The sequence below is a fragment of the Mustela putorius genome, unplaced genomic scaffold, assembly GCF_011764305.1.
Source record: "Mustela putorius furo isolate JIRA1106 unplaced genomic scaffold, ASM1176430v1.1 tig00003853_pilon_pilon_pilon, whole genome shotgun sequence".
NCBI lineage: Eukaryota > Metazoa > Chordata > Mammalia > Carnivora > Mustelidae > Mustela > Mustela putorius.
The window spans coordinates 13,113,590-13,138,790 of record NW_025422005.1 but is presented as its reverse complement, the minus strand read 5'-3'; the positions used below and the strand labels follow the sequence as shown (position 1 = coordinate 13,138,790).

The window sequence follows — 25,201 nt, the reverse complement described above, 5'->3', positions numbered from 1 at the left end:
GTGTTGTTTTCCTTGCCTAGTAGACTATAAGCTCCTTGAGGGCGAGGAATTTTGTCTGTTTTGTCACCGATGCAGTCCGAGCACCTAGAAAAGTGCCCGGCACCGAGAAGGCTCTCTGCAAATGCTGGTTGAGTACAGGAATCAACAAATGGGCCAGAACTGTTAACAGATTGTGTGGACAGAAGCCAGGAGAACCAGGCATAGGTCGGGAGGGCAGGGAGGTCACGGTCAAGGTGAGTGGCCCAGGTCCGCAAGCAAGGGAAGGGTGCTGGAAGGGGCATTCCCTCGTGCATTCATTCCCTCACTCATTAGTTCATTCACTCAGCTAGTGGTTCATGAGCCCTACTAGGGTCATGAGCCCTACTAGGCCCCTGCAGCGTGGAGCATACAGTGTCGCCCAAGAGGATGGTCCCTGTGCCCAGTGGAGGACTTGGGACACCAAAAGGAGGGAGATGAAGGGAGAGATTGGAAGAGGTGGAGGGATATGAGGGGGAAAGAGAGAAAGAGAGAGGGGGGGAGGGAAGGAGACAGAGGGGGCAGAGAGAGACAGAGACAGAAGGGGGAGGGAGGGGCGTCCGGCTGCGTGACTCTGAAGTTCACTGGACACCCCTCCCCGCCCTGGGTTGTAGTTTTCTCCTCTGTGGAATGGGGTGATGCTCACAGTGCCCACCCCCCAAGTCGCACACAAGCGACCCACGGAAACCCAAGATGCCTGGCCCAGAGCGAGCGTCACGTGTTAGCTCCAATCATTGTCAGGAACTTGGACTTTATCCTATGAGAAACGACTGAAGAGCATGGGTCTGAGACAGGAGGCAGGAGGCCCTTTGGGGCTCAGCCACCAGGTCCAGCTGAGCAAGGATGGTGGCCTGGACCCATGGTGCCATGCCATGGACTTGGGGTGTCAGTGCTCCTTGGTGACAGGCGGGCCCTCGAGGGATCCTGGAGTGGGTAGGAGCAGCCGGAGAAGTGGTCTGTGGGGTGGGTTTGGACCACGGGGGGGTCCCCTTCATTCATACCACCGCTGCCTCTTTGCAGTCAGTGCCCAACCCCGTGGTCAGGGCTGATCTGCTCCCTAAAGCCCTAGGAGGAGGGAACCGGCAGCTGCTTGTAGCCTTTCTGGGAATTGGGGGCCACGTGGGTGGGTTCTCATCCCGGCTCACTCCCCGTCCAGCAACCACAGCATCCTCCAGCTCTGGGACCAGCTGACGAGGCCGACCCTCCCCGGTCAGATGTCCCACCCCAGAAACCACCCCCCCTCCCAGGAGGCCCTCAGACCTGCTGCTGTCCGGGGGTGTGTGCAGGGTGGGCGGGCGGAGAAGGGCTACTGCAGGGGAGAGGGAGATGCGAGGCTTCCATACAGTAACGTATAGACCCATCTGCTTCTAGTTAGCAGCTCTGGGTGAGCCTAATTGGCAGATCAAACCATTCGATGTTCCGTGTTAGATAAGTAGTCAGAGGAGCCCCCGCAGAGTCTGACACTCTCTGGACGGAGCCCAAGCCCTGCGTCCGACCACCGCGGGGCCCGGGGTGCTAATGCGAACCAGACCCTCTTGCACGGAAGCGGGAAGACATTAACAAGTGTCAAAGACCTTTGAAGCTCCGGCAGATGCGGCTCTGCCTCTGCCCCCTGCACCAACGAGGGGGGCCCGGCGCTCCCCACACGAGCTCCGACTTGGAAGGAAGGAGGAGTGCTTGGGCGGGCGGCTTCTTGGTGGCCGTGGCCGTGGCTGGGACATCCAAGAGTCAGAGAGATTCTCGGAGTGGTGGAGGGGGGACCTCCGTTCTCACTCCCTGGGGGACCCCCGGGGGGGGTGTCACACGACACAAAGGCATGGGCTCCAGCTGTGGGACTTTGGGCCCCCGCTCCGCCTCCCCAGGCACATTTCCAAGGCCCAGCGAGATGCTGAGGGACGGCTTTCCCATGTTGATCGACGCAAGTGTTCTGGGGCGGGAAGGAGCCATGACAATAGTGGTGGGTGCCATTAATGAGTGTGTCCCGAGAGCCGGGGCTGCATCTAGCATCTTGCCCACACCATCCCGTTTAATCTCATAGCCTCCCACTGGGGGGTTCTTATCCCCCCTTTGCGGATGAGACGACTGAGGCTCAGGGATGTCCTGGGTCCCTGTGGGGTGATGGATCTAGGTGTGACTACATGAAAGGAGCAGTGATCCTTCTAGTTACCAGGGTGGGGGTACCCATGGAGTGGCCCTCCTAGTGATGCAGTGGCAACACGCAACGTGGTAAAGTCCCCACAGCAACAGCCACCACGGAGGAGACAGCGGACCCCAGGGTGGGGAGGAATGAGGGAGGGCAACACTTTCTGATCCTGTCATCTGTTTACGATTTTGTTTCATCCTTATGGCCACATTGTAACACACGTCATACTATCATGATGTACCTGGTGGCTGCTTAAACAGGGTAAGGGAGGCTACTACAACAGACTACAACAAAGAGACACCCCCCCCCAAATGCTTAAACACAACAGAAGTTATTTCTCTTATAGGTAACAATGTGGAGGTGTGCAGTGGAGAACTGATGGGTGACTCTGCCACCCTCTACATGTAGCAACTGTCTGGGCCCAAAGTGGCTGCTCTAGCTCCCACCCTCACAGTTGCATCCCAGCCAGGGAGCAGGAGAGGAGGAAGGGCAGTACATGACAATTCCCTTTCAAGCACAACCTAGAAGGGGCACACAGAATTTTCTCTCACATGCCATTGACTAGAGTTTATTCACCTAAGTACACCCAGCTGCGAGGGAAGGTGGGAATGTAATATTTAGTGGGCATCTGTGGTGGACATTATAATGCGTCATCCAGATTCCCCTTAAGGACTGAAGAACTTCTTTCTGCAGCTGCTGGGAGGGCTGCTGGCCGATAGCCCTCTCCAGAATGGTTCCGGGCTGGAGAGCTGCCTCCCCACAGAGCAGCTTGCATGCTGGGACTAGATGCTGTGGGAATACCAAGGAACATCAAGGCCAAGTCTCCTAGGTACAATGCAGGACTGCTGTGAAGAGGTCCTCGTGGGGGTCTGCCAAGACCTTTGTTGAGCCAGCATTGTAGCCTGGTCTCTCCTTGGGCACAACCCCACTCCTTTGCCCAATAAACCTGCCCTTTTATGTGCATCTCAGGCTCTGCTTCTAGGGAGAAGAATCTGGAAAGGCATCCATCCAGTACATTAAGGGAAGAAGGGAGAACGGCCACAGATAGGCAGTAGCAACCAGCTTAGGGCTTCACAGCAGGGTAATGAGATATGCCGTGCTGTCACAAGGCCACTTATTGTGATGGTGCTGGTTATGGCCATGATAGGAGTAGAAAGCCACGATCATTCAAGGTTGGTATTCGCTCCCCTGGCATAGGCTTACCTGCCCACTGAACCCTAACTGAGTAGCCATTCACTCTGAGTCCCTGCCTCGTGAGCAGGCTCTGGGGAGGGGGGGCTGGTCTCCTCTCTCCATCTGAACCACTGTCACCTGCTTTCTAGTACCTCAGACTCCCAGTTCTTCCTCTTTGTGGTCAGCCTGACACCTGCACTGGAGAGGTTCTGTCTTCTTCTACTCTTCAGTTCCAGCACTAAGCTTTTCCAGTTTTCCCAGCTCCATTTTCTTTCCCACTAATCAGGCCACCTGGCCCTCCCTGGTTGGGGGTCGGGGGCAGGATCTCAGCCCTCTCACTTCTCCAGCTAGATTTCTGGGTTCAATGTCACCTGCAGGGGGCTCCCTCAGCTCCATGGTGCAACCCAACTTGGGTCTACTCAATAATGATGGTGGGAAGGTATGGATAGTGATGAGGATGAAGATGACTATCATGATGGTGTTTATGCTGGGGGTGAAGGTGGTGGTAGCAGTGATGGCTGTGTTGACAGTGTTTATGCTGGTGGTCGTGCTATTGGTAGTGATGGTGATGGGCTGGTTGTGTTGGTGATGTTGGTGGTGGTGGTGGTTGTATTGGTGTGGTGATGGTGAGGAGCTGGTTGTGTTGGTGATGGTGGTCGTGGTTGTATTGGTGATGGTGATGATGATGGTAGTGGTGGTGATGGTTAGCTGTATTGGTGACGTCAGTGATTGTTCTGGTGATATTGGTGACGGTTGTGGTGGTGGTTGTAATTGGGGTTGGTGTTGGGGGATGGTGATGGGTTGGTTGTATTGGTGGTGTTGGTATTGGTTGTATTGATGTTGGTGGTGGTGATGGTAATGGTGATGGGTTGGTTGTTTTGGTGATGTTGGTAATGGTGGTGGTGATTGTATTGGTGTTGGTGATGATGGTGATGGTTGTTGGTGATGTTGATATTGGTGACAGTAGTGGTGGTGATTTTATTGGTATTGGTGATGATGATGATGGGCTGGTTGTATTGGTGATGGTGGTGGTGGTTGTGTTGGTCTTGGTGACGGTGATCAGCTGGGTGTGTTGGTGATGTTGGTGATGGTGGTAGTGATGGGTTAGTTGAATTGGTGATGTCAGTGATTAACCTGGTGATGTTGGTGATGGTGGCAGTGGTGGTGGTGGTGGTGACAGTGAAGACTATGTTAATGCTGATCCTTTTCTTTCTGGCTGAATGCCTTCATTAAGCCTTTGATTTAGGGGCCAAAGTCCAAGGTCACTTCTTTGTTTTTGCTTATACCAGCAGGGAGTAGACTTCGCTCTTTGTCAGATCTAGGTCATTAGAAGATCCATCCAGATTCTGGCTGGGCCGAAAACCATGGATGGTATAGAATGGGGGTGAACTCTGGTGGACAAAGCTATGTTCCTTTTCACTCCTCACCTCAATCTTCTTCTGTGAAAAAGGATGGGCAGGCCTGAACAAGACCCTGACCTCTGTCACCATAGTCCTTGGGGCAGACCTTGGGCTCACAGCACAGAGAGAGAGAGAGCGAGCACTGGACGAGGAGCCAGGAGACTGTGTCCTGGTTCTGATTCCCTGAATGACTGGCAGATCCCTTTGCCGTTCTGTGCCTATTTCCCCACTTAGGTAATGAGGGGATGGGACAAGAGCTGAAGGTTTAAGTTGTTTCTGTTGCCTCTGGGGCAACAGTGATCCAGGAAGTCCACATTGGGGTCCCTTGGTAACCCCGTCTGGCCTCGCCATCAGCTTGCCTGGCTGGGTCTCTGTCCTGGTGCAGTTTGATCACATGAGGACCATGTGAGATAGAGTGACTGGTTTGGTATAGCTGGTTCCTTTAGGGCTGAGGGTGATTTCATTCATGCCTTCCCCTATGAGTGTGTGTGTGTGTTTGTGTGTGTGTGTGTCTACCTTCAGAATATGATCTTGTCTCTCCCCTGGATTTCGGGGTGGCCCCTCACTGGTCTCCTTCTACCTGTGTTTCTACCTGTATTCCCTCTACAGTCTGTTAAGCACACAATATCAAAGTGCCCTTTGAAACCCAAGTTAGATCTTGCCCTTGCCCTGCTCAGAATGGCTCCCCATCCCCTCAGGGTGGAAGCCAGAGTCCTGATGAGGGCCCACAAGACTCTACCTGCTCCCCGTGCTCTCACTCCATCCTGTTCTCCCCTCTGTTCACTCTGCTCTGGCCACATTGGCCCCCTTGATGTTTCTTGAGCACATTAACCACACATGCTCCCCCACCTCAGGGCCTTTGCACATGCTAGGCCCTCAGCCTGGAAGTCACGTCTGCTTGGCTGGTTCCTTCACCTCCCTTGGGTCCCTGCTCCAACAGTCCCTTCTCAGTTGCACCACCCTGAGCCTCCTCCTGTGTAGGTCACAGCCATACCCCATATACGTGCTCCCTATCCTGCCTCCATGCTCTGCTTTGCTCTACGGTCTGTATCACCATGGGGCATGTCTTTCACTGATTCATCTTGCATGTCTTTCTCCCAGTAGAAGAGAGTTTCATTGGTTTACTTCTCTGCTGTATCCGTAGCATGTGGGACTGTGCCGGGTATACAGCAGGTGCTTAATAACTACTTGCTAATGAACTTCTCTGTGTTTGCATACCCATGTGGCAGTGGGGCATCCACACCACTGAATGGATTCAAAGAAGCAAGCACGGCCCTGGCCTAGGTCTGGCACAGGGGGCCGGGGAGGGGGGCTTGGACTTGGGGCGAGGGTCCTGGCCCTGAGTCCTGGTGCAGGTGGGGGGCTCCTGCAGCTCCCATGGCTTGCTTTCCTGGTCTGTAAGTGGGATAGAAGTGTGCACATGTGGGAAGATGACCCCACACTCCCTGATAACCAGTAGCTACCGTGATCTAACCACTGATGTTCAGAATCCCTGAGCCCCTGAGAGTCCGTGACATTGACCACTTCATAGGAGGCTACCAGGGACAGGGATATGGGTTGGCCTAGGGCTTGGCTTAGAAACCTACTCAAGGCCACCGTGTCTCTAGGCCCTCATTAAAGCCCTCTGGTCTAGGAGTGAGGCTGGCCAGACCCTCTCAGGGCCTCATGCAGCCATGGCTGCCAGGGATGCGGAAAGAGCTGCCCATCCCTGGAATGGATGATTCTGAGCCCAAAGGAAGGAGGGGACCAGTCATGTGGAGAGCAAGAGCTCTAGGCCGGGAGTCAGAGGAACTGGACCAATTCCCAGCTGGCCATTGGTTGCCGTGACCTTGGGAACGACTCCACCGTATGAGTCTCAGGCTCCCCGTCCGCCAAGTGGGGGACCACATTGCCTCCTGCACTGGGCCAGGGTCCTGGGCCATGGGACCGTGGCCTGGTCTTCTTCACATCTCTCGTCCCTCCGCGGTTTCCTGCCCAGGCCCCCCACCTCAGCGGCTCCTTTCACAGGGGTCAAGTGTGTGTGCACCATTTGGGTGAGACCACCGTCGGCCTTCCTGGCGAGGGCAGGGCCCAGTGTGTCCCCCGCTGCCTCACCGCAGCCTGCTGGCTTCATCACATGGCTCCCCCAAAGGAGTCGGTTGAACCCAGTCTTAAGATGGGAGACAAAATGAGGAATTTGAGAAAGCACTCCATTGGTGAAATTGTCTAGGGGCGCCCGGGTGGCTCAGGCATTAAACGTCTGCCTTCAGCTCAGGTCATGATCCCAGGGTCATGGGATCGAGCCCCACATTGGGTCCCTACTCGTCAGGAAGCCTGCTTCTCCCTCTACCTCTTGTGTTCCCTCTCTCTCTCTCTCTGTAAAATAAAAAAAAAAAAGAAAAGAAAGACAGTGCCGTGCCTTTCTTCCCAGGATAACCAGTGATCTCGTGACTCCCTGACTTAGGGCCCCAGTTTCCTCATTCATAAAAGTGGAGGGGTGCCCAGCTTGGGTACGAACCTTCCCGGAAGGTTCTGATGATGAGCCTTATTCTAGACCTTGGTATCGGGATGTCCCCTCAACCCCAGCTTGTTCTCAGGATCGTGACCCTGACCCAGGTCCTTCCGGAAAGCCAGCTGAGGGCCGGCCCCCCTGAGGCCCCCTGAAGGACAGTTCCGGAAACCGACAGCAGATGGTGCTGTTGACCCCAGTCCTGGGCAAAGGAAGGCCTCACAGCAGCTGCTGGTCTCTGGGGCTCCTGGCTCCAGGCAGTCTGGCTGTCTGGCCTGGCAGGGTTTGGGGTCTCCTCTCGTCAGAGTCCAGCCCAGACTCTGGGCACACCCTCTGTGGCCCATCACCACGCTGGGGAAGGCCCTTGTGGGACACACAGCTGAGTGGGGAACATGGTTGTGCAGACGCACACGTGGGCACGCGTCCGCAGGGGTACGTGGAGGGCACACGTCTGCTCACCTCTACCTGCGTGGTGCCGAATGCGTTCACGAATCACGCGTGTGCTTCCCTGTAACCGACGTGCACGAGGGTCTGCTGGGCTGGTGGTGTGTGGGGGAGAGGAGGCCTCAGAGGAGGGCCCCAGTGTGTGCATTCCTGTGGATGAGCTTGCGTGTGTGGACGTTCACGCCTGTGGTCCATGTGTGCGTGCACCTGTGAGAGGTGTGGTGTGCGGGCGTGGGCACACGGGTGTGTCTGCGTGTGCACACGTGTGAGTGGGTGTTGTGTGTGTGTGAGCACTCCAGCATTGCGTCTCCCCGGGCACAGCTCTGCAGCTGTGTGTGTGCACGTGTGTGTCCGCGGCTGCCCATGCATGCACTTGAGTGCACGTGTGCGAGTGTGGGGGCCACAAGCCCCAGGCTGGGCTGAGGGACAAGGAGCCCGGAAGGAATGACCCGGGGTCTCAGCCACACTGAGGGTATGGACGGGCAGGCTGGAAGGACAAATGAGCCTCTTGGGAGAGAGGGGCTGAGGCAGGCAGACCCAGAGCCCCGAGACCCTGGCCCAGACCTGGCGGGATGGAAGAGTCATGTAGAGCCGGGATGCAGGGACAGAGCTGGCATATTGTCCTTCTGAGTTGAGGGGAAGTGCGCTCTGTCCGAGCTGGGCCCTGGACTCCTGCTCTCACCTGCCCACCTCCCAGAGCCCGCCTCTTCCAGGGGAGGACATGGAGGCTCAGGGCGGCCGAGGCACTTCCTGGAAGCAGACGGCAAGGAAGGGGTGCAGCTGGGTCTGGAACAAAGGTCCGGCACTGAACCTCGTCATGAGAACCTCCGCCCCAAGCAAGCGTGGCCGGCAGGCCGTGATGCCCCGGAGTGTCCGGGCCGAGGCAGGGGTGGGTGAGGAGGGCAGGTCGAGATGAGGGGATGAGGGAGAGGAGGCTGTGACACGTGGCGTGGAAAGGAGGCATGTGGGGCATGGAAGGATCCCAGCTCTGTGGCAAGCCTGCCCCAAGCCCCTGTCCTCCACCGTGGGGCAGCCTCTGGGAGCCTCAGTTTCCCTGTGTGCTGAGCCCTGACCTCACGCGGGAAACTTGGTTGGGCCCGGCCCACCTCCGTTCTTCAACAGGTGTTTATTGAGCACCTACTATGCGCCAGGCACGATTCTGGATGCTGGAGACATAGAAGGGAGCAGGACACACGTGTTCCCTGCACACGGGAACCGACATTCCAGGATGCAGGAGAGACAGCAAAGAGAAGAGAGAAAGCTGAACGAGACACGTCAGGCAGAGGTGAGCACTGGGATTATGACAGTGGCGGGGTCAGGGTGGGGTCTCAGGGGGCAGCCAGGGGCTGGGAACGGGGCAGTGGGAGCAGCCAGTGCCCCAGGAGGGCCGAGGGGGAGGGCCTCCCAGGCCACACCAAGCTCTGGGGATTTTATCCCCAGGTCACAGGGAAACCCACAGGAAGGTCTAAGCAGGCAGAGCCCTGACAGCAAACCTAAAAGGAGAGTCTCCCTGAAGGCAGGAGCTCCCTGAAAACCCGCTGGGTCTTGGATATAGGAGACGAGGGCCGCTGGGCTCGGAAATCTGGATCCTGGACAAGCCTTCCCCTTGGCCTCTTTCTTCCTCTCAGGACTGTGTGTCCGGGGCTTCCAGCTCTTTTCTGGAGCCGGTTCTCCTAGGCCTGGTGTCTTTCCTTGGCCGCTGTGGATCCGGGGGCATAGACTTGCACCCTCGGCTCGGCCACGTTGCTTCCCTGCAAACCTGTTTCCCTGTCTGTGCAGTGGGGATGTTGATGCCTCTCGGAGCGCCAGACGGTGTGAGGATGAGATGTGCTGGCTCCCGGAGAGGGCTCCTGATGGTGCCAGGCCTGGCGTCGGGGCTCTGAAGCCCTCGCCGTGGGCTATGGTGGTGATTCCTGCGACACCCAGATGGCCTGCGTGGGCTGCTTCCCTCTCGCAACTGCAGCGTCTCCCCCTGCACATCACACCTGTGTCGGGAAGGGAGAGGAGGCAGGCACCGGGTCAGCGCAGCAGAGACAGGGGTGCGGCAGGCCCGTCGGGCCCTCCCTCCAGCGGCCTCCCTCTCCCTGCAGTGTGCCCCCAGGGAGTCGACGACTGGCAGTTTTTCCGCTCTCTTCCCTGCTCCTGATTTGCCTGTTTAAAATGTATTTGCAGACTCATGCTGCGTCCCCAGCCCAGCCTCCCTCTCTCCCTGCCTGCGTCTCCAGGAACAGAGCTAAGTGCGTGCCCAAGAGCTCGGGAAAGCACACGCTCCTGGCCCTTCCACGCCAGCGCCATCTGGGATGCCCCGTTTCTATGAGGGGGTGTTGGGGTTTCTTTTCATTTCCCCATCTTTGCCTGCACCCGTGGGGCCGTGCACTCCCTCGCCGGCTGCTGGGCGATGCTCTCAGATCACAGGCCTGACATTTCGGTGTTCGTGTCCCTGTGCCAGGCAGGCAACAGCCTGTGCAATTGATTCACCCTGCATAATCGCCAAGCGCCATCCATAATCGCCAAGCGCCATCCTCCGCCCTATCGGCCCTTCCGGCTGCTTGCTCTGGGCCTCACGCTGTCTTGCCTGGACCCTATCTTCTTGGACTGGGCACTCCCTTTCCCAGCGCCAGAGAGAGCTGCCCCCTGTCCCCACCACCACCTGTCCTCCGCTCTCCATGAGGCTGGTAGGACTTCCTCAATTTCCTGGTTGTTCCCACCTTCCCATGTCCACTTGCACCATCACCTGATGTTCCCTTTGGTTCCTCGAAGAGGAGGTGTCTTTCCTACCTCAGGGCCTTTGCAGATCCTGTGTCCTCCAACAGAACTCCTGCCTGGTAGCCCCAACATACTCACTCTCCTTTTTGCCTAAGCTCACTCCCACTTGCCATTTGGGTCTTCCTCCAGGAAGTTCCCTTGGATTTCCCAAGCTAGGTTAGGTTGTTCCGTTCCACTCTCCTTTTACAACCAGCCCCTCTCTTTGTTGCTCTGTCCCTCCTGGAATGATTGATTTGAAGTCTGTCCCCCACATTCCATTTGAGTAGCCTCTGTTCCCCTTTTGTTTCCTTCTGTGTCCCTTTGGCTCAGCCAGTGGTGCTCAATAAATGCAGATTGAATTGAATGAATGCTTATTGAAGGCAGTCACTCACACGGAGGCCTGACCTTTGGGGTGGAAGATTTCCTTCCTGGGCAGCCTTTGGGGAGAGGAAGGAGGGGCCGTGGTGGCAGGCGGGGCTGGGAGCCCGAGGCCAGCGCCCAGGCCCGCTCCTCCGTCTGGGGCTAACATCTCTGGGACGGCTTTGAAGAATGATGATGCAGAGTGATAACCGTTTTGCTGGGTTTTGGGGAGATGATGTAAAGCATTTCAGAAAGTGAGTCAGACAGGCCTGGGTTCCTCTCCTGACTCCATCACTTTAGGAATTCAAGAAACCCATCAGGGAAGCATGCTGGGTGTCCCTCAGCAGACGGGTGGGTAAGAAGAAGGGCTGTGTATACGTATATGTACACATATCCGTACATATACGTGGACGGTGGAATACAATGCAGCCATGCAAAGGAGGAGAGCCTGCCGTTAGGGACAACACAGAGGGACGGAGCGGGCAGGGTGCCAAGTGAGGCCAGTCAGCCTGAGAAAGACAAGTCTGGTTTCACTCCTATGTGAACTCTAAAAAAAAAAAAAAAAAACCAAAGCAAATGAATAAACAAACAAAAAGCAATAAAAAAAAAAAAAAGTAAAGAAAGAAACCCTTCAGTGTCTCAGTTTCTTTATCTGTCGAATGGGGACAGCAGGTAAGCACGCTCCCTCCACAGGGCAGGCTGTCTCGCTAGGAGGGGTAAATGATGAGAGGGTGTGTGGAAAGCTCCCGGCACAGTGTCCGGTCTGGCTGAGGTGCTGAGGAGACAGGTCTGGAAGGAGGACCAGAGGAAGGCCTCAGGGCTTGGGATAATGATGGGTAAGCATCTCTGGTGAAGGTGATGGAGGGGCGGGGCCGGTGCCTTTCCTGCCGCCGGCGGCTGACTGGCGGTGGTGAAGCAGGGGCAGGGGTGGCGGGGGAGAGCGAACCTGTCCGTTAAACAACCAGCGTGGGTTTTGTGTCAGCAAAGTTTTGTGCAAAAATAAATACAGTTTTTCATCTTCGGGAATCACCGGTAAAAGAGCAATTTCACACCACACACACACACACACACACACACACACACGCACGGTAGAAAACAAGATGGTAGGTGACCGGACGTCAGGGGAGGTGGTTCGGGGCTGGGCATTCCAGGAAAGGTGTGAGCACAGATATGCTCCAAGGGCCTGGGGAGCGGAGAGGCAGGGAGCAGAGGTGCTGGAGAGGAAGAGGCAGAGCATCAAGAGAGACAGGAGCCATGGCAGGTGTGAAGGGTGATAGTGCCCTGTGTCCCTATGAGGTCCCCGGTGCCCCATGAGGAACTCTGACCTCCAGTCTGGGGTCCTGGCTCTGGTCCCAGCTCTGCCACATAGCCCAGCTCCCCTGGGTGACCTTGGGGGTCGCGCTTTCCCTCGAAATAGGCCCCGGGTTCCCCGTGACTCCGAGGGTCTTGACTTAGCTCCAGCTGTGCAATGGGCACACGGAGTAGGTTTGGACTCTCACTTGACAGAGCAGGGGCGACCTTGGAGAAGGCAGCCTAGGGGGTGTCGGGCTGGTATGTGCCCCCGCAGGGTTGGGTCAGTTTGTGAGGAAGAATTTCTCTGGACTCCATCCTCCTGCTTTGTTCTACCTGTGGGTCTAAAACGTGCCTGCGGGTGTGTCTTGGGGGAGCGGCCTCCTTCCTTGCTCTGTCCAGGTCTCTGGGACCCCCGCATGCACGGGAGCTCAGAAAAGCCCATCTGCCTGCCCCTCCATCCCAGCACCCCCTTCTGGTGTTAGGGTCCAAGATGTGAGTCATGACCAGAGAGGGCAGTGCCTTGCCCAGCAACGCACAGCAAGGCGAGGCAGAGTGGCAGCCCCAGGAGTGCAGGGGCGAGCCGGGCTGTGACTCCCACCTTACTCAGGGCTCCTCACACTGAAGAGACTGCAAAGGTGGACAGCAGGTGAAGGCTGCTAAAATGGAGATGTTCTGAGAGCGGGGACTTCATCTGTTTTGTTTACTGCTGTGACCCCACTTCCTAGGACAAACCCAGCGCATAGTAGGTGCTCACTATGTAAGCGCCAACCTACTACGTGCCATGACTCAAGCATGAGGGACAAACGAGCTGACCCTTACCTAGCAGACGCTTTAGGGATAATTAAGCCTATGGACTTTGGGGCCAGAAAGGCCTGGGTTTGAAACCCAGCTTTGAATCCCATGTGCTAGCTGTGTGACCTCAGGCAATCCACTCACGCTCTCTGTGCTTTGGTTTTCTTGTCTCTACAATGGAGGAAACCCTCCCTCAGGGTTCTTGTGAGGATTAAGTCGGTTTGTACCTCACCCCGGGGATAAGGCTGCCAGGGGTATCGGTGGCTAATCCCAGGTACCCCGCACTTCCTGTCTGCGGACTTGCCTCTTGAATGTCCTTCTTGAGGGAGGGATTGTCCTTCTTGAGGGGGGGAAACTGAGGCTCAGGGGTTGTGCCCAGCCCTGGCTGGCCCCATGCCCACCAAGTCGCCTTGGCAGGGGGACACGCAGGAGGGGGTCTGGCGAACTGGCCGGGGTGGGGCCTCTGGGCAGGGAGTGGGAAGCCGAGAGCCTGACACAGGCCCTCAAGAATGCAATCCACTTCCTCCTGGGCCCCCGGGGGGCCTGGGAATCCTGGGGCAGGGAGACAGCTGTGCAGGGTGTGCTGGGGGCAGGGTAGAAGGAGGCCCCGGGAACCTGGACCCCCCTTCTCTGTTTCTCCTGCAAGGGGGGTGGGGGGAGATGCTGCTGGCTGATTAACCCTGGCAGGGCCAGAGCCAGGAGGTGGGAGAGGAAGGCTGGGGGTGAAACTGGCCTGCGGGGGAGCCTGCCCCAGGGAGCCCTTCCCCAGGTGTGGCCAGCTGGCCCGCCCAGGGAGGCTCGAGAGCCTCCACTCCCGAGCCTCACAAAGGAGGAAGAGCAGGTCTTTAACAGGGTCATAGCTGGAAGGGTCCTCAAAGGTCAGCAAGCTCAGTCCCCTTGCTTTACAGAAGGGGAAACTGAGGCCCGGAGGGGGTGGCCATCAGCTTGTGCTCACACAGAAGTCAGTGGCTGAGCCAGGAGTGGACAGCCTGGGTTGTGCCCCATCCATCCCTCCATCCTGACTCACGGCAGAAGTTCTACTGGGCAGTGGGTGTCCCCGCACGGGGCCCCGTGCCCACGCCCCTAAGTACAGGGGTGATGGCACTGGCAGTACATTGTAGCTTTTGATTTTATCATTTATTCCACCTCCGGAGCCATCTGTATCCTTTATGTCATCAGGTCCTCACCGTACTGCACGTAGGGTGTGTGGGCTCCCATTCCACAGATGTGGACACTGAGGCTCAGAGAGCTGAAGAGACTTAATTAGTCATGCCCAGAGCAGTGAAGGAGCTGAAGCACTCCTTCCTAGAAGAAGCTCCCGGTTTCCCATAAAGGTCAAAGGCCCCACTGTGGCCCTGCCCTGATCTCATCTCCCAGGGCTCTCCCTCTACTTTGCTCACAATCATCTTTCCTCTTGCTTGAACCCACTAGCCTTTTCCCACCGCAGGCCCTTTGCACATGCGCCTCCCGCTTCTGCTTGGTGCACTTCCCCCCACATCTACGCATGGCTGTCTTCTTGCCCGTTTCACTGACTTGCTCACTGCTCTGGCTAAAGCTGGTTGGCGGTGGCATCACCGGGCTTGACCTTCTCCCTAGCACTTTCCAGCATCTGAAATCATCTCGCTAATTTCTTTTGTTCCTGACTTTGAGATCTGTCTCTCCGTGCTAAAATGGAGATGTTCTGAGAGCGGGGACTTCATCTGTTTTGTTTACTGCTGTGACCCCACTTCCTAGGACAAACCCAGCACATAGTAGGTGCTCACTATGTAAGCGCCAACCTACTACGTGCCATGACTCAGGCTGTTGTGAGTTCAGACGGAGTATGTTTCCTCCCATTCAGAGCATCTGCTGTCTGACACTGGCTCCCAAACTGGGACCCCTCTCCCCGTGTCACTGCTGCAGCCAGAGGGCAAAGGAGACTCGGGCCCAAACCCTAGCACGTTGCGACTCAAGCTTCTTCACTTAATATTCAAATCGTGGACTCCCTGTGATGTTGCAGGTGACCCTCTGGGCCCAGAAGTGGAAAAAAAAAAAATTGAGCAAAAGTAAGATCCAGGTGCTGGAAATGTAGAGCCTGATAAGAGAGGTAGAAAAATGCAGGCGAGGCAGCGTCGTTGACCTCCTACTGTGTGGTGGGTGCTCTGCAGACGTTTGTATCTGGAATCCTCAGGGAATCAATAGTTGTTAGGTGGAGGGTGAGATAAAACCTCCCCCAGTCCCAGCAAGGCGGGGCTCTTGGCTTCTGTGCTATAGATGGGGAAGGTAAAGTGTGCAGAGGAGAATGACTCTCCCAACTGTGCCCTGCAGGTGAGCGGTAGAGCTGGGTTCCAACCCAGGTCTGCCTGACTCTGAATGCTTTGCCGGTGAGAGCGCAGAGGTCAAGTGTGCCTGGTGTTGGGGGGCCACAATGGAGCTGAGTCTAAACGTCAGTTCAGATGTGGCCCTGGGGATGGGGACTTCTTGGTGGGGGTCCAGGGAGCTCAGGCCGGGAGGCAGGGAGGAGGGCTGGTCATGGGATCAGAGAGTGGGTTGGGGGCGCCTGGGTGGCTCAGTTGGCTAAGCATCTGCTTTTGGCTCAGGTCATGATCCCAGGGTCCCGGGATGGAGCCCCACGTCGGGATCCTTGCTCAGCGGGGAGCCTGCTTGTCCCTCTGCCTCTCCCTGCCACCCCCCACCCCGCTTGTGCTCTCTCTCTATGTCTGATGAATAAATAAAAATTCTTAAAAAAAAAAAAAAAGTGGCTTGTTTTTCCTGGGGCACGCAGGGCAGTGGGAAGGAGGGAGAGAGATGAGGAAGGAGAGTGGCCTGGACCAGCCCCTCGTTATTTATTTTAGCATCATGACGGCAGTGTGGGGTGACAAAGGGAAGTGGGGGGTTGAAGTCGAACCTCAGAAACTTTCCAGCCCATGGGTCCAGAGGACCGGATGCCCGGGGTGGGGAGGGAGTTTCCCTGAGCGGCTTGGAGGGACTAGGGAGGACAGGAGAATCCAATATGAAAATGGTGTGAGTTGGAGGGTTTTGCATTTTGAGACTCGAGTTCGCAGGTCCAGGAAGCCGGGGCCCGTCTACTTTGAAGGCAAAGTGGCAGGAGCTCCGGGTTTTGGGGGGTTGCCGGACCTGGGCTTGAGGTCCAAGTCCATGATCGGGACTGCGACCTTCCGTAAGCCTGACGTCCGGCTGAGTGTGGATTCTTCCCCGGGCAGGCTCGCGGGAGCTCCCGTCGTGGAGCGGACCGGAGTGTTCATGTCTGTGATGCACCCAGAACGGGGCCCCGTCAGCACAGCGGGAACACTCAGTAAACACTCGTCCCTGTGTTCCGCCAAACCCTTCCCCACCCTAGGGGAAACCCCATCTTCAGGGTTTGCAAACTGAATTGCCCAGGGAGGCTGGACTGAGCCTGTTAGGGGGACGTGGGGAAGGAGACTGCTGCAACACTGTTCTCAACAGAGCCTAAAAATACGTGGTTGTTTTTTTTTTTTTTTTTTTTTTTTTAAGATTTTATTTATTTATTTGACAGAAAGGGATCACAAGTAGGCAGAGAGGCAGGCAGGGGGTGGGGAGTGCGCTCCCTGCTGAGCAGAGAGCCTGATGTGGGACTCTATCCAGGACCCTGAGATCATGACCTGAACCGAAGGCAAAGGCTTAAGCCACTGAGCCACCCAGGCGCCCCTAGAAATACGGGTTTTAACGTGAAATCTTCCACAGCGATGGGGTGAACAGCCCCCTCCTCTCCGAATAAAATCGCCGTAGGCCCAAGCCCACCAGTTTGCAAACCCTCTGTAGAGCCTCAGGCTGAAGCGATTTGGGAGGACCTGCTGGGAGTTGGGTTGGGAGCTTCGGGGAGTGGAGTGGGGAGGGTTGGGGGATGGGTCAGTCCTGGGTGTTGGAGGTGGTGAGTGTTAACCGACAAGTGAAGGAGGGACAACAGCTTTGTTGACCTGGTCAAGCTCACAGGCAGCACAAGTTTCCGGAAGCAGCGAGGCCTGGGAGATGACAGCCAGGGATCTGGCCTGGGCTGCTGTGCGACCCTGGGCCAGCCCCTTGCCCTCTCTGAGCCTCTGGGACAGGACGGAATGAGCTCTATCAACAGTCCTGGCTTTCCTGGCTTTGGAGGTGGGGCCTGGAGCAGAAGGTGAGGGAGAGCTCTGGTCCTGGGAATAGCATGAGGTCTAATCTGCTGTTGACATTCCTCTGGGCCTCGGGGCATGGGTTTCTCCCGGCCCACAGAATCCCCAGCCCCTTGTGCCAGGCGGGCGCTGGGTTGGGGCACTTGCCGCTGGGTGCATTAGGGTTCCCTGGGCCAGGGGTTTGGGGGTGATGAGAAGCGGGGAGATTGGGGCAGGGTTGAGGGCCAGCTGCCAGCTGGGGGTTCTTGTCCATTCAGAGTCTGTTTGTGGGATCAGATGGGGCCTTGGAAGTCAGCACTGCTCAGATGTTAACTGAGCACCTACTATGTGCCAAGATAGACGGGAAATCAATAGTCTGCACTCTCTCAACACTGTCATCCCCACTTAACAGAGGGGGAAACTGAGCCTTAGAGAAGGGACATGTGGCTGTTAGAGGATGGTGGGATTTGAATTTGGGTAGCCTGGCACTCAAGCCTGCATTTTTAACACCTGTGCAGTCACATGACCTTTATTGGGGGCAGAACCTGAGAGTGATGGACACCGAAGGGGGCGTGGCCTGGGCTCTGGTCAGAAGGGCCTGGCAGGGTGTCTTCCCATGGGAGCTGGCACCCATTGGGGCCCTTGGGAGCTTTGGAGAGCAGTGGTGGGCCCTGAAGGGCCTTCGGTGGAGTCTGGTTTGTGTCTAAAGAGCTCTCTCCCAGCTCGGTTCCTTGGAGGCTGACCTGACCCGGCCTCTCTGCTGAGCGGGGCCAGCTCCCAGGTGTTCCCAGGCGGGATTCCGCACGTCTGTGGCTGACGGCGGGGGGCGGGGGGTGAAAAGAGGAACCGCACTGGTCTGTGAAGACTGTTTCTCCCTGAGCTGCACCTCCAGCAAAGGTCCTGTGGCTGCCGACCCTCTTTGTCAGGCTGGGAGGTCAGTGATGATAAAAGTGGTAAGTCTCCAGGGGAGGCTCGCCGGAGGGCAGGAATGCTGCTGCCTGAGCCTCAGTTTCCCCACATCACAGCACCACGGTGGGAGTTGGATGAACTATCCCGTGGAAAAGGGAGGGTAGCACACCTGCTTCCCTCACTCACACAGAATGCCAGGCCTTCTTCCAGGATCTGAGATCATAACAGGCTTCCTCAATGCCATGCCCCATGCTGAGAGCTCTATGTTCACGACCTCTGTTCTTCCACACTGGACCTCCACACGGGAAACACTGTTCTCAGGCTGCTGGACAGATGAGGCACGGAAGGGTGGGTCATATGTGGCAGAGCTGGGGTTCAAGCCCAGGTCAGCCTGGAGGGACAGCCCCAGCCCCAGGCAGCACTTAACCCTCGACCTGGTTGTGAGTCCTGGACACCATGGGTGGGAACGAAATTCTAGACTTGTTCTTTCGTGGGTCTCCTGGATTGAAAGATCCATGGGGCCGGGGACTGTGTCTCATTCTGTTCACTTCTGCGGCATCTAGTAGATAGTCAGGAGATGAATGAATGAATGGGCGAGCGGCCGCCCAGGCCAAGGCTCCCGGGAGTACTGGAGGGGACTCTGAGGGCCATTCTCAGGGCAGGTGCCAGGCCCAGGAACCCTATGCTTTGAGGCAATCTGTCTTGCCTTTCCACCACCCAGCCTCCTCCGGGGCTCACAGGGTCCATGGAGACGGGCCCGTGGTGGGATCCAGAGGCCTCGGATAGAATATCAGTGGCTGAGCCCTTGAAAATCTGATCTCACCCCAGCGCACCTCCCCAAAGTTCTCCCCAGACCATCAATCAGCAGTGAGACACGATCGTATTTTATAGCCAGGCAGGGGTGGGGGGTGGCATGAAACCCAAGCCCCCATTCCTCCTGCCTGCTTAGGAGGATCAAGGCAGACCCGGCAGGGCCTTAACTCCTTGTGACCCTGTTCCTACCAGCTGTGGGCCCAGCTCATCTGTCCCACAAGGCCCTGTGTTCTGGGGTCTTCTCTGCTCGCAGGGACCTGCAGGAGGGTTCAGAGTATGCTTCTGGCCTAACACTTGGGAAACGTAGGCTTTGGCTCAAGGTCTACCCATTGTGGCTGTGTGACCTCAGGTAGGTTGCCTCCCCTCTCTGGGCTTGACTCCTCAGCTCCAACCCTGGAATCTTAACAGCACCCTGCTTATCTTCCTAGGGGTCGTCCTAGAGCCTTCAACATGGGTGAAATGTGATTCCTGGCCTTGGGTCCCTCTGTCTTTGTCACTGGGTCCTCTCCGCTGGAAATAGTTGATCCACAATAAGAGACTTACCTCTCCTAGGAATTGGTGTTTGCATTTTACAGACAGGGAAACTGAAGCCCAGACAGATGTTTCCATGACCCCAGTCACTCAGCAAATGGCTGTCGAATCAAGTTGGAGCTCTAGTTCTTTGCTGCAGACCCTTGGACTGACCTCTCTTCCCCTCTCCCTTTCTCCTCTTGTTGGAAATGGGCCGTCCTGGGGGCTGGATTGCTGTCAGTGCCAAAGAGAACAGACTCAAGTTCAGGGGGAAGCTGCCAGGTGTGGTCGGGATGGCCATGGCTAGTGGGAGAAACTTTGGTGGGTGAAGGAGCTTGTTGACACCACAAGGAGGATCTGGTGCAGCAGGACTGACACTGCCAGCTTTGGGGCAAGCCGGTCCTTGAGCGGAAACTTGGCCAGGTCGCCTCGGAGCCCAATATTGTCATTTCTGGAACAAGGATGATATGAACTTGCCTCATTGTCTCATGGAGCCCGGGTCATCACCAGGGCCACCCCAGGAGGGGCTGAGCACCCCGTTGCTCAGGGGCATTCAAGCAGACCCATGGTTGTCAGATGAGAGAAGCATCTTGGGAAAGGGGAAGCTAGACGACCCTAAAGGTCCCTCTCAGGGGTGCTGGGGGGGGTGGGGGAAGGGTGGCAAGGGAGGCGTTTTCTGGTGTCCAGTTACCAGCTCTTGGAATCAGAGAGGTCGTTCTGAGGAGACGGCAGCTCCAGGAATGGTTTCCTCAGGTGGCCGAGGCTCTGGGGACGCGGGTGTCACAGCAACAGCTGGGTGTGCTGGGTTGATGGATGGCTGTTAGAAAATCAATTTTCTGAAGCCCAGTCAGTGGGGCGGGCAGGCGGGCCTTGGGGAGGCTCGGGCTGGCTCGGGGAGGGGCTCTGTGCCCAGCAGGTGGAGCCCAGCCCCCACCCCTCTGCAGTTCCAGATCCCTGTCACCTCCCCTGCCCCTTCCCTGGGCTGTGCCTCCAGCTTGGAGACACCGCCTCTGTCTCTGTCCTGGACTCCTGGGCAGGACGAGCGCCCAAGCCCTCGACAGGTGTCAAGCCATCTGGTGCCTCGTCCCAACTCGGCTGCTAATTGGCTGGTTGAGCTCTCTGGGCCTCAGTTTCCCGATCTGTAAGCAGAGGAAATTGGGCTACATCTCCCTCATTTCCCGGGCTGGCTCCTCCTCACGCTTTGGGTCTCAGTTTAAACACGAGAGAGAGGCCCCTCCCCTCCAACCACCGCAGCGCCCGAGTTTCCTGACTCCCTCGTCACGGCCAGCTGCCAGCCTTCCTGGCCCTCAGTGCCGTGATCTCTGGTGACTCTATCTGTGCTGGTCCCTCCCACTGGAAGGTCAGCTCCGGGGGGAGCTTGTGTCTGCCATGTAGTCAGCACACGGCAGTCCTTGTCTCCGCGATGGAAAGAACATGCATACCCATGTCTCAGCAGGGAACAGTGAGTCCCAGAGGAGTCCCAGAGTCCCAGAGAGAGGTCCTGCCTTTACTTAATATTGAATTGAGTGTCCCATTAAGTCACACACAGGGGTGGGGAGGGGGGTGTCAGGGAAGAAGCCCACTCTGTCCCATTTCTCTGCTCTTGACCAGGGTGCTCAGAAACCCCGGGGGACCCCCGCCTCTGCTTGTGAGAACCCCGGGCTGGCAGGAAGGAGAGCTGGAGGGGCCTCTCTGAAAGGTCTGCGGCCCATCCATCCACCTGGCAGAGCGAGGACGGGGAGAGCCGCAGCCCGGCCTGAGCTCGACGGGCCGGGGGGACACGGAGGGCAGGTTGCCGACGAAGCCAGAGCGGGAAGCCACCGTGGAGCTGGCTCGTGTCTCCTGGCCATGCCTGCGACAGGCAGCTGGAGTTGAGGACAGTGCTACGGAAAATCTTCCCTCCTATTCTCTTTTTCTTCTTTTCCTTCAAAAGAAAAGAAAAAAATCTCCAACAACCAACCCATCTCCCATGACTTGGAAAAATGGCTTGAATCCCATGTCTGGCTCTGGAACGTTTTATGGCCCTTTCCAGCCGAGGACGTGAAGCCTCCCGTGACATGAGCCCTCTGTTCCTAGGCCCTGGCCGGGGAGGGCCCCATCCATCTTCCCCAGCTGGCGGCCGTGTGTGGGAAAGGCCCCCGCCGAGGGGGGGTGTCCAGCACCTGTTGCTCTCACTCTTCCTAAGCTGGTCGTTCTAGTCCCTCGTGGAGGCGGTGATGGGGGAAGGAGCTGGGGGGACCCCTGGCATCACTGCAGACCTGGAGAACCACCGATGCCGCCCGGGGGGTGATGAGGCTACGATAAGAGTGAGGGTCTATCTGAGGCCCAGGCTTTCTGGCTGCTGTGCCTTGCTCGCAGGAGAGGTGGCAGGTCCCACAGAGTGTCCCCAGAGAGGGACAGAGCCAGCCTGGGCCTGGTAGGGGAGGCAGGCAAGGCGGGGGGGGGGGCGGTCACAGTGCTGTGTTGAGCCCAGGCAGTGAGGGCAAGAGCGAGCCAGGCTGAAGGAGCGGTGTCCCAAAGCACAGCGGGGAGTCATGTCTGGGGAACGTAGTGATGTTGGGAGGGAGCATCTCGCAGGGGACGGGGATGCGGCTGCGATCACAGAGGCAGGGCCGTGCACTCAGACTAGTCTTGAAGGCGATGGGAGTCACTGCGGGTCCTGAACCAGACCTGCATTCCACCAGGGACCTCTCTGCCATCCGCATGGGGGAGGAGTTGAGGTTGACCAGTGGGCCAGAGCCTTTGGCAGCATAGGTGAAGCCAGAAATGCATCCTGACTTGAAGGCAGGGAGGGGGAGCGGACTGAGAGCCATCTCCAGGGGCAGACACACCTGGGTGCACGCCCAACCTTGCTGTTCCGGGCAGTGTCCCTCTAGCAAGCCGCCTCTGCTCTGGCCTCAGTTTCCCCACCGTTGCAGTGAGGTCGATGGACAGGCAAGGCAGAGAGGACCTCAGAGCGACCCAGGCGACTCCACAGCTGTGCTGTTCATCAGCGTTGGGAACGAGCATCTGATGCCCCCGGGCCTGCTTCCCTGTTTGTAAGATGCCAGCTTCCAAGGGTGTGGGGGCCCGTGACTCCCCACGTGTAAGAGGACCCACACTAGCTGGCGTTCACCGGGTGATCAATGATGGAAATTTTCCTCTGCTTACGCCCCTCCCAGGTTGTAAGGTCCCCCTTTCTGTGATTGCTCTCCCTGGGGACTTGGTGGGAAAACCGGGGGGTGGGGTGGGCACTGAAGGACACTGGTGCCTGAGGGAGCCCTGGGGGGGTGTGTGGGAGGCCTGGGGTTCTGCAGGGACCACTCAGGTTTCAGAGGTCCTGGGACCTGCAGAGCTCCTAGGAATTTTCCCAGGCCAGGGCGGCAGGCAGCTGGAAGCCATCCGTCCCAGGGAAGGAGAGAGGATCAGGGGTCTTGCCAAGGTCTTTTGCTGGGAACGAGAACTTGGGAGGGGGGCAGGAGTCCCCCATTCAGTCTGGAAAGATGAAACCTTTCTGCCCGGGCAGCTGCTCGTGGGGATGCCAAGAACCCAACAGGCCTGGCCCCCTCCCAGGTTCCCGGGGGGCCATCAGTCTTATGGGGGGGGGCCTCTTGGAGCCCTGGAAGCCGAGAGGGCAGGCTTGGAATCTGCCACCCCTTCCTGGTTAGCTGGGGTATCACAGCCTGGGAGACAGGGAGGCAGGGAGCCTGAGGCTCCACGAGAGCCTCACTTTGGTTTCAGCCAAAGTGGGGAGCCCAAGTTCAAGTTCATCTCAGGGTCAGTATTATCTGCTCTGCAGGGTTGTGAAGATCGGGGATGCTGTGGGAAGCACCAGCACACAGTAGGTACTTTAGCTGGTCCTTACATTTCTGGAGGGGATATAGATAGTGATCAGGAGCACAGATCCCAGACTGACGGCCTGGGTTCAAATCCCACCTCTGCCACTTCCTCCTCGTTAATTCACGAACATTCCTGAACCCTGATTTCCTGATGCGCCACACTTAGGACACAGCCTGGCAATGCGCCGAGCACCAGGGGTTATTATTACAATTGTTGCTACCAACAGCACAGGACAACTTTGGGCCCCGATCTGCAGAATGAGAACATCCGTTTTTTCCTTGCCAACCCTAATAACAGTAACAGCTGCTACCCCTGCCGTGACTTCTGAGTGCTGGGTGCCCTGCCTGATGGCTTGCTCTATCTTGGGAGTCTGTCTACCAATCTGAAACATAGTGATTTCCTGTCCCCTTTTGACAGGTGAGGAAGGAAAGTCCCTGAGATACATAGAAACTCACCTAAGTCCTTGCAGCCAATAAGTGCCAGGGAGGAGAGATTTCCAGCCAACCTCACAGAACGCCAAGAGCAGGCTCAGGGTCAAGGAGATGGACAAGGATACAGTGGGGAGAGCACTGGACTGGGAGTTGGGAGCTGGCATCCTTGCTCTAACACACTGAGGATAAGCTTTTGGAGCCTCCGTCTTCTTTGTTAAAGCAGAGGTGTTACTATGGGTTCTGTATGGAGCTGGGATGAGCCTTCACTGAAATCATGGGAGCAGAGCGCCTGGCACCGTATCTGGCACAAAGCTGGAGTGCCGCTGGTTGGGGAGTGTTGGTGGGGGTTTGTGCTGTCGATGTTAATGGTACTGTTGGGTTTTCTATTAGCGTAGAAGATAGTGGTGGTGGGCAGATGTAGTCGGAGTGGCTGTAGTTGGAGTAGTTTTTGCTGTTGTTGGTGATGGTGATAGGGCGTTGGAGATGGTGTTACTGGTGTGACAGGGGCAGTGTCGATAGTGACGAGGCTCTTGTTACTGGTGTCGGAATGGGTGGTGTTGATACTGATGGTGTAGACGGGATGGTGTTGCTGTTAACACTGTGATTAGTGTTGTTGTTAGGGATCGTATTGTTAGTATTGGTGGTGTGAAAGTGACTGGTGCTGGTGATGAGATTGTGCTTTGGGTCATTACCAGGGGTCATGACGTTAATGTTGGTGTTGTTGGTGCTAATATTACTTCTGGTGGTGGTGGTGTTGTGAGCGGCGATGCTAACATTATTGCTGGTGGAGTTAGTGGTGTCGATGATGACAATATTGTTAGTGGTATTGGTGTTATTGGTGGTGTGAACATTGTTGCTGGTGAGGCTGGTGTTGACACTGGTGCTAAAACGATTACCAATATTGTTGTCGGTGTTGGCGTTAACGTTGTTCCTGATCGTGTTGGCATTGAGGTTGATGACGGCAGTGCTAACGTGATTACGGGTAGTGGTGGTGGTGTTGCCATTATGTCGGTGTTAGTGTTAACATGGTTACGGGTGGTGGTGGTATTGAGGTTGAAGATGGTGGTGCTAACGTGATTACTGGTGATAGTGTTGGACTTTGTATCTGTGTTGGTGTTCGTATTAACATTGTTACTGATGGTGTTGATGCTGATGGTGTTAACATGATTACTGGTATCAGTGTTGGTATTAACATTGGTACTTGGGGTGTTGGTGTGGATGTTGATGATGGTGATGTTAACATTGTTACTGGCTTTGGTGCTGTTGGTCTGGACAATAGAATGGCTGAAACAATGACTGCCGGTGGCGGTGTTGGTGAAGACATTGCTAATGGGAGTACTGGTGTTGGTCCTAACATCGTCCCTGGTGTTGGTGTTGGTGGAAACATCGCTAACGGGAGCACTGGTAAAGGACCACCCCATAGTTGAAGGCGCAACCCTGACTTGGTACCGCCCGCCCTCACTTCTCCCACCTCTTCCTGAGACTGTTGCTAGAGGTCATTGGCTGGAGGGCTGATGAGCTGCCTTCCTGGGAGAGTGGGGTGGGGTGGGGGTTTGGCCAAAGCCTTGCCTGTGGGCAGGTTGCTGCTTAGGGGTGTCTTAAAATCCTCACAGAGCCTAGAATGGTAGTGCTGAAAGGGCACCAAGAGGTTGTCCAGCCTGGTTGTTCCCAAACTGGGTTCCTCAGAGCCTTGGGGTTCTCTGGGAACCCCAAGTGGCATTTCTGGGAAGGAGAGGGGTACCAGGCTCGGGCACAGCAGC

The 25,201-nt window shown here is 56.8% G+C and overlaps 1 protein-coding gene across 1 annotated transcript; it reads right to left on the bottom strand.

The window, feature by feature from the left end:
• Positions 1 to 901: 901 nt before the first annotated feature.
• Positions 902 to 24,862, bottom strand: LOC123387385 (putative uncharacterized protein DDB_G0286901). The gene is made up of 6 exons (XM_045064935.1): positions 24,414 to 24,862; positions 24,134 to 24,372; positions 8,346 to 8,413; positions 4,618 to 4,770; positions 3,703 to 4,039; positions 902 to 939 (listed from the first exon to the last, which is right to left on the bottom strand). Exons 1-6 carry the CDS (start codon positions 24,860 to 24,862, stop codon positions 902 to 904), a joined length of 1,284 nt encoding a protein of 427 aa, XP_044920870.1.
• Positions 24,863 to 25,201: the final 339 nt, after the last annotated feature.

Coding starts and splice junctions, on each gene's coding strand:
- LOC123387385 (XM_045064935.1), bottom strand. CDS start 24,862: ATGGGGTGGTCCTTTACCAGTGCTCCCGTTAGCGATGTTTCCACCAAC. Junction 4,771..8,345: donor GGGCTCTGGGAGGTGGGCAG/GTGAGAGCAGGA, acceptor CCTTTTTCACAG/AAGAAGATTGAGGTGAGGAG. Junction 4,040..4,617: donor GCGAAGTCTACTCCCTGCTG/GTATAAGCAAAA, acceptor TCACCAATACAG/CTAACCATCACCACCACTAC.